At 42.1% G+C, this 8,741-nt stretch overlaps 1 protein-coding gene across 2 annotated transcripts; it reads right to left on the bottom strand.

Moving 5' to 3' along the window:
* Positions 1–284: 284 nt before the first annotated feature.
* fxn (frataxin) lies at positions 285–8,244 on the bottom strand. 2 transcript variants are annotated; one of them, XM_076731555.1, is made up of 6 exons: positions 8,067–8,244; positions 7,831–7,911; positions 7,213–7,316; positions 7,010–7,130; positions 2,250–2,347; positions 285–1,779 (listed from the first exon to the last, which is right to left on the bottom strand). In XM_076731555.1, exons 1-6 carry the CDS (start codon positions 8,172–8,174, stop codon positions 1,641–1,643), a joined length of 651 nt encoding a protein of 216 aa, XP_076587670.1. In that variant the 5' UTR covers positions 8,175–8,244; the 3' UTR covers positions 285–1,640. The 2 variants fall into 2 exon arrangements, with proteins under 2 accessions (XP_076587670.1, XP_076587671.1); XM_076731556.1 differs by having other exon boundaries at positions 7,213–7,304; positions 8,067–8,238.
* Between the last annotated feature and the right edge of the window lie 497 nt (positions 8,245–8,741).

Here is an 8,741-nt window from a genome sequence, read left to right as displayed (position 1 = left end):
AACCTTAATATACGTTCATTATTCTTCAGTGGCAGACTGAAAGGCTGTTTATGCCTATTGCACATCAGTGAATAGACCTTCCTTTGTAAAGCCAAATGACTGGGATGGATTAAATATCATGTAATTACATCAGAATGAAAGCAGACCAAATTACAGAAAGGAAGCAGACTGGGTGTGTCGAAGTTTCAGTTTCTCCCGTCTGCTGCTGAAGTTACCTGAATGTGGCGTAAACTGAAGAGATCTCAGCTCAGACATGAAACACAAAGCACAAACACACAAGCCAAGACATTACAGGAAAGCACTCGAATACTTTTATTGATGGAATTCACAGAATTGGCTTTAAGTTCCACTGTCCACACCGGTTATTAAACGACACACTTGTGCTGCTTGCTTAGCTGAGAAATGAGTAAGGTGACATCAGGGCTTTGACTACTCATCTGAGTAACAGAGGACTCTGTCAATATGATGAAGGTGCTAAATAACCTGTGTAATGTGTAGAAGCTGATACATGTGAAGAATGATTGAAGTCAAATCAGTCAAAACTATGGGATACATTAGGTTAAAATAACAAATGAACAAATGTCATGTGTGTTACCAGTGTGTACAGACCCCCTTCAGCACATGGCATGTTACTATTAACTCACAGAAATCCTAAAAGCGAACAATCACAACAAAGAATGAGTTCTAAAGGTGATTTTAAGTTGAATTGGGTCAATAAGTTAAAGAGAAAAAATGAAAAATAATGATGGCTATTATACTTTCGCATATGTTGTATTACATGTTGGTGGCAGGCTGGACGAACACCCAACCAAACAACGTAAAGAGATTCAGTTCTATGAGTAGCATTAAGTTAAGGTGCTAAAAGCTACCAAACTCTGTAACCATTGACTATGAATTTTATTGGTTTGCTTTATAAACAAATATCCATCCACCTGTTGCTGCCATGATGATGTGTAACTTGTAAATCATATGTCATCTTTGCTTAGTGCTGAGGATGTATTAACTGTGACCTGCCAAGAGAAGATGAAATGAACTTTAATTGTGATACAGCACATCAAATGGTAACATTTATAATTCACATTGTGCATGGTCCCTTCAAACAAAATAAAATCCAAACTACATGTGGACACACTGTCCACTAGCCAACGTCTTACAGGCTGCCAGTGCTGTGAAACATTACAATATTGCTTGTTTTCAGAAGCGTGTTGTTGGGGCAAGGTGTTATTCAGAACAAGTAAGCTGTTGGCAACAATGTTGCTAGCATGTGAAAATGCTGACTGCGACTGAAACAGGCTCATGTGTTCATTGATTGGACAGCGTGAGACACTGAGGACATGCAGGAGTTACTATGGAGACTGAATGTGGCTGAATTCCCCTTTGACATCTGTGGGTTTTTCACACATTTAATGAGAATGTGCCTTTAAGAAATACAATGAAATACAAATAAAAAATAGAGAAGAACCAGATGACAAAAGAACAGCTCACACATATAGATCAGACATTAGATACAACTGCTCCTCTAAAGGCTAACGCTGATAAGTTAAGTGGAGTTGTACATATATATTCTGTGTCTTTGGCTCTCATATTATTGAATTGTTTCTTGAGTCACAGCAGTTACACAGTAGGCAGGACGGTAGCTCTCAGGAATAGGGTAAATCAAAGAGGTCTATGTTTTTATTGAAGATGATGGAAAACTCTTTAGAAAGCAGCTGGTGGAGGCTGATGCCATCATGAGTGTACACCCAGCGTTCACCTGTCCAGTCGTAGCGCTTGGGTCCACTGCAAAGAGACAGGAAGGAAATCAGCTGTGATGCTGTCAATGCAGATTTCTCAGAAAAAGGAGAAAAGCTTTTTTTTTCTCTCTCAAAAGTTTATTTAACACACTTCTGTCTCAATGAGAGTATTACTTCTCTTTACTGTTTTTCATGTACCTGTCACCGTAACTTTAAATGTCCATCTGTATGGACACAGAGCAGAAGTGGCTCTGCTCTGCAGAGCTCTGCAGCAGAACAGAGCTGCTGCAGTGCAGAGAAAGACAGACAGACAGCTGCAGACAGATGTTAGTGTTATCGAGGCGCTTTCGCCTACGAGAGCAGGGAAGCAGGTGCCTGGGAACCAGTCTGTGATGGTGTGCTGTGTGAGTCACACTCAGTGGAGGATAAAATGTGGGCAAAGACATCTGGTTCATGTGATCCTTTCCTCAAAACCATCAGAGTGGAGTCAGGTGTGACACAACTCTCCAGTCTTACCTGGTGGGAGAAGAAAGCCAGATCTGTTTGTTTGGAGTCTGTTTGTTGATGACGTAGGTGCCATGGTCCCCACCCACCTTCACCGTCAGCACACCACTCTGTCCATGAGCCAAAGACAAAACAGACACACGTGAACATACTTCTTATAACACATGAAATTTAACAAACCATTTGAAGTACAAACCTAAATGGAAAAAATCAAACTTTACATTTTTAATTGATACAAAAATAACACATAACCAACATCACCCTCTGCCTCCTCCTCAGCCTCCCCACTGACCCCCACTGACCCCCACCTCCACAGGCAGACGGTGTGTCACCCTCCTGTCTGACAGTCTGTGCTGACCAGCTGGCTGGTCCTCATATTTACACAGACCTTCAACAGATCTCTGGTGCTGTGTGAAGTTCCATTATACTTCAAATGGCCAACAACCATCCCGGTCCTAAAGCTCAGGATTAAATGAACATGACCTCGTTACCCTGACCTCTGTGCTCATGAAACCCTTTGAGAGACTGGTGTTGACCCACCAGAGGGGTATCACAGGCCCCCTGCTGGACCCCCTGCACTTTGCCTACCAGGCAATCACTTCACTAGACGATGTAGTTAACATGAGACTGCACTTCACTCCCCTGGGACATATGCAAGGATCTTGTTTGTGGTCTTCAGGTTGGTCATCAACACCATCATCCCAGAGGTCCTTAACTCTAAACCTACCCAGATTACTGTGCCAGCCTCCACCTGTCTGTAGATCATCAACTTCCTGACAGACAGGAGGCAGCAGGTGGGGCTGGGGAAAATCACATCCATCACCTGAATAATCAGCACTGGCACCCCCCAGGAATGGTGTGTGCTGTGCCCACTGCCTTTCTCCCTTTACACCAATGAGAGCACTCATCTGAGAGGTGATGAGAGTGATGACACTGATGGGAGGTTGAACATCTCGTCTTCTACTACCGTCTAAAGCTGAACATGCTCATAACTGTGGAGATGGCCCTGGACTTTAGGAGAAGCCCCCATCACCATACTCAGTAACACTGTGTCTGCTGTGGAAACCTTCAGGTTTCTGGGATCCGCTGTCTCCCAGGACCTAGAGTGGACATCCAACATATACACAATCATCAAAAAGGCCCAGTAGATGATGTGCTTCCTGCACCAGCTCAGGAAGTTCTGCTGATCCAGTTCTACACTGCAATCATCAGGTGTGTTCTCACTGTCTGGTTTGGATCAGCCAGGAACAGACTGCAACGGACAGTCAGGACTGCAGAGGAAATCATTGGTGCCATTCTGCCATTAAGGACTTACACACCTCCAGAGTCAGGAAACATCACTGCAGACCCCTCACACCCTGCTCACAACCTGTTCCAACATCCCCACTCAGCTACTGAACACTGAACACCAAAACAATCAGACCAAAGGCCATCACTGGTGAACGGCTAGATCAGTCTTACACTGTCAATAACTCCATTTTAGTTGTACAGTATGTCCAGTTCTATTGGAACTGTCTAAAATTAAGAGCAAGTTAAAACCAAGTCAAATTCCTTGAATATGTACACATACTTACAATGACCTTCTACTCTGCTCTACTTAGGTCTTCTGTCATACGTGTGTGTGTTGTATCTCGTTTGTTTAATCTAAAACCTACCTAACCAACCTAAAAATGATTTGTGATTTTAGGGGGAGGAACACTAATCCTTTAAGCATGCTACTACCTAGTTCACCGAAGCTACTGTGTAACAGGGATGATGCTCTGGAAGATGGAGGGTGGCCCTTTACGTATGAAAAAAAAAAAGCACAAGGAAGTGAGTGAGGAGCTTCTTCTTGATTATTCCATAAACATTTACTCTGGCACCTCTCTGAGCCCCTCTGCAGTGTGCAGTAATGCTCCTACCTCATATTTAGCCAGCCAAGTCACAGCTCTCTTCATGCAGCTGTGTGTGTGTGTGTGTGTGTGTGTGTGTGTGTGTGTGTGTGTGTGTGTGTGTGCGTGCGCGTGTGTGTGTGTGTGTGTGTGTTGTTTATGGCCCCATATGTCACTGCAGCCAGTTGAAAAAGGGGGTCAGCTGCCAAGATTGGAACACTGGCCAATCAGTCAGAGCCAGCAGAGACAGCCGCTGTCCAACCAAAACGATTAACGCACACACACACACACACACACACACACACACTTTATTAATCACCCTCTCATGGACCACTGTCAGGGTGGAATAAGATGTTACAGAAGAGAAGAGGGACAAAAAGGAAACAGATACACAAAACAGCTGTGAGACGGTCACATGTGTCTGTAGAATGGACGTCCCAGAGGAACACCAACAGTGTCAGGACAAACACACGACAGACAGACAGACAGGAGGACAGTACAGTGTGAGGATAACAGAGGGAGACAAAGCAAACACATGCTCTCAACAGCTGCTTAAAATATTCACAATACTTGTTAATGTGCCTCGTATGATCTTAATCTGATAATATTTATCAGGCAGCCAATCAGAGAGGGAGCTTCCAAACCTGGCTATGACAGCACAGAGCATCAATAAAAGCAGGCTGACACAAACACACACACGGAACCCATCACGGTTCACACCCTGGTGATATGTCGATCTGAACAGGAGACGACACATTCGAACACTACAATAGCATCAGCTTGTAGAACACATCACAACACTCATCTATCCATTTGTGCAACCTATAAAGGAGTTCCAGTAAGAATTCAATAAAATTAGAATACAATGGCTGACAATGAACATTCTGAATTTGAATATTTAACTGAATTGTAAAAAAATAAACAGATATTTGATTGCGGGAAAAAAGCAACACCACCACCACGACACTGCATGCACTGCATGATGGACAGGAGTCACACAGCCAGAGATTCTGTCATCCAGTAATAACCGTTTGTTTTTTTTGTTTAAACCAGGAAAATGTGTTAAAGCCTGACATAAATAAATGTCTCTGGTGAAAACAATCCCTGAGTTAGATGTGACAATACTGTGGCTCAGACTATCTGCCCTGCTGCTTCTCTGATGTCTGCCCTCTCACTCCTCCACAATTTGGTGAATTAAGAGTTTCTTTCAACCAAACCAGAGTTAACGATGATTGGTGGAACAGTGAAAAGACGAAGCAAGAAGGTTTTGTTGAGTTGTATTTTGTTTCTGTGGTGTTTGAATGAAGTGTGTTTCACAATGATAAAATGACTGTTTTTGTGAATGGAGTCTGGTGGCTTTGGCCAGAGCAATATAACGGCTGGTTAAACAAAAAGGATCTTAATCTTTATTACAAATGTATCTCTGTAGGGATCCTCTCCATAATGTTGTCAGACATTTAGAATAACAATCTGAGCCTGTCAGTGGCAAAAACAAACACTCTTAGTAGGCGTACATGCATGCAGCACTATGCCCAAAGCGATTACATTGCAGCCATTTCGTGGCTGCTGGCTGCCACTCGGACACAAAAATATGGGAAAGTAAGGTTCATACTATAATGTGACTGGAATTCCTCCTGTTTGTCCAGGAGATTGTCGACCAGAACCAACTGGAAACTCTGCACATCACTTTCATTGATTGAAAATGAAATAACATCAGTATAGTAGGAACCAGCATGTCCATCTGCCTGATGTAATACCATTTACCAGACACTGTTCGGTTAATATTTTTCCAATGGATTTGTTTAGATCATGTGGTTTAACAGTGTGTCTGCTTATGTACAGTCATTGTGCACTCTATTGTGCACCTGTCTCTAACAGAGGCACCACTTGATTTCTGAGCAATTAAGTTGGTCAGTAAGGTTTTATCACAATTGATTGAAATAAAAATAACAAAATGCAGTCCCATTCTGTGAAGAAAACTGGAGCAGGTCTGACCTCTAAATCGTCTCCTGTTCCCTGATCCTCTGCCTGTCTCTCTGTCCCGAAAATGTATCCTCCTCTCTGATAGGTCAGAGTTAGGTCTCTCACTGTTTCTGTGTAATTCCAGGATTTACAGTTTTTAAGCTTCCTGTCGGATAAACTCCAGCTGTCTGCCAACTGTGATTCTACTGGGCAAGAAATCAATAAGGCAACAGAGCCCAGCAGCCAAACAACAGGCCACGTCTGAAACAGAATCATGGTGCACAGAGGGGTAATGGGCCGTGCACACAGCCAACACCTGCAGTCTCCTCTGTAGTCTCTCCACAAAACAATTCCAGCATAGACGGGTGGGACATTCCTACGTCACAGCTTCTTCTGGCTTCTGAGGTTTTTACTCTTTAAAAGTTGTCTGTGTGCTGATTTTGATCAGTTTCTATGAATCTGTTGCTAATACTGTCATGGGTGAGTTTGGCCAATGCAAATGTTCACCAATGTACTACACATGTGCTGTTTGAAGGACAGGAGGAGGACCTCTGTCAATGAGATGTTTATGAAAGGGAAACAAGCCATGTAGCTGCTATAAGTAATAGGCAATGTAGAGACTCATTTCATAATTAGTTGTTTAATCAATTATATGATTATAAACCAAATAACTCTGGTAGCTAATAAAAACTATTTGTTCATTAACTGTTATTATTTAGTTGAATTATTTATGGTTTACAGATGATGTGATGATCTTTATTTCCATATTTTATGCTCATGTTCCCCATTACCAAGGTGTAAAAACACAAGAACCATGACAGTAAGCCTGCTGCCTTCCTCTCAGGTGAGTGGCATATGCAATGATGTCAACCATCCTACAGTATAGAAATACCATGAGGTGTTCCACAGTGACAGTGAACAGGAATTAGACTGACTTACAGCGAACACTACATCGTAGTCTGGTCCAGTGAAAGCTTCATCTGTCAGGTCTTCAAAATAATCAGCCAGAGCATCCAATGTCTCATCTACCAGCTTCTCATACGCCGCTTCAGACAGCTCACTTTTAGACACAAAGTTACATATTAGCAGAAACATTCAACACCAGCCAGTGATGCTTACAGAATGTAAAAACTGGGTTTTACCTTACGTGCACAGGGGTGGGTTTCTCCTGCCTAGGTGATGTCAGATGGATGCTTTTCCTCCACCTACCACCATCACCTCTGCTCTCAAACCACTGACAGAAAAACTGAGGTCAGATACGATACAACAAGGACTCACTGTAGATCATCAGAACTGTACTGGTTGTCTAAACAAATGTTGGTTTCCTTCATTTTCAGTTTCTCTCTTCATAAGATAAGAGATACGATAGCACTATATTAATTTAAACTTATTAATAAAAATTTGGGTGTTACAGGCAGCAGCAGTAGTATCAGAAGCATAAAAAGACACAGAAAGGAATAAGACACACAGTAGAAAATGAAAAAATAAAAAATAAAATAAATAAATACATAAATCTAGCATTGGGCCAAACTACAGTTGAACAGTCTGATCGCAGTTGGAATGAAGGACCTGCGTCATTGTTGATCCCAAATTTCACTCAGCTCTCTCAGCGTCCTGAATACATTTTTGTCGTAAAAGCTAAATGTGGCAGGACTGAGGAGAAGACCCTTATAAAACGTGCTCTACGCGTTAAATCTCTTGTCAGTAAGAAAAAATCCTTAACCTGTTCATTTTTAATGGAGTCTGGAAACAGAACTTACTTTATTTGGAAGACGACAGATGGGCTGCGGTGTGTATTTAGTAAACGGGCGAACCCCTGTAACGTGAGACAAGGTCCTGACCTAAAATATAAAAAAAACATGATAGTTAGTCAATGCGCGCTGGACCGCGCGAGCCACATGATGTAACAGCTAGCGCTAACTAGCGCTGCGTCCCACTGTTAGCTACCGTTAGCTAGATAACATCAACTCAGCGTGTGTGGTCAGCTCTTGGCTACCTGGTTGGCGAGGTTCCTGACCCTCTGCGCGGTCAACATGCTGAGCTGTGTGTTCGCAATGTGACATAACTGTGAATAAATACAAGGAGTTTTAGTGAAGAAAAGCATGGTGTATTGGTTGTTTACGTCCCAGAAAAGTTGACCGGCAGTCAAGCCGTCTTCTTCTTCTCTTCCTTCCGCCTTTTCTTCTTCGTGTGTATTGGTTAGACACATACTAACGTTCAATATCGCCACTGGCCGCTATTGGAGAGATGGTAGTATGTATGTATGTATGTATGTATGTATGTATGTAACAAACATGACAGACTTTCATTCTCAAGGGCAGTGAAAACGGCTCCATTTTGATTCACTTTAGGCTTTTTTGTGTTTTTCTTTTTCTTTTTTTTATAATTCCTCCCAGGCTGTCCTCCAGGCAGGAACCATGTGTACACCAGCTACAAAATACATTTTGTAGGCTTAAGAATTTATTCCCTTTTAAATAATGTCAGATTGAATTTGTTTCTAAATTGTTTTATGAAAAATAATATAATCCACTCATATTTCATTTTCCACTCCACTCAAAAGACACAAATGGTTAACATTTAGTGAATCCAACCATTGATAAGTACAATATCTCATTCGAAGCACCCCTGTCCAATACTGAGAAAAAGAGAATAATAACTATGTGACGTATTA

Source organism: Chaetodon auriga, chromosome 5 (assembly GCF_051107435.1).
Source record: "Chaetodon auriga isolate fChaAug3 chromosome 5, fChaAug3.hap1, whole genome shotgun sequence".
NCBI classification, from domain to species: Eukaryota; Metazoa; Chordata; class Actinopteri; order Chaetodontiformes; family Chaetodontidae; genus Chaetodon; species Chaetodon auriga.
This window is presented reverse-complemented; position numbering and strand designations above follow the sequence as displayed.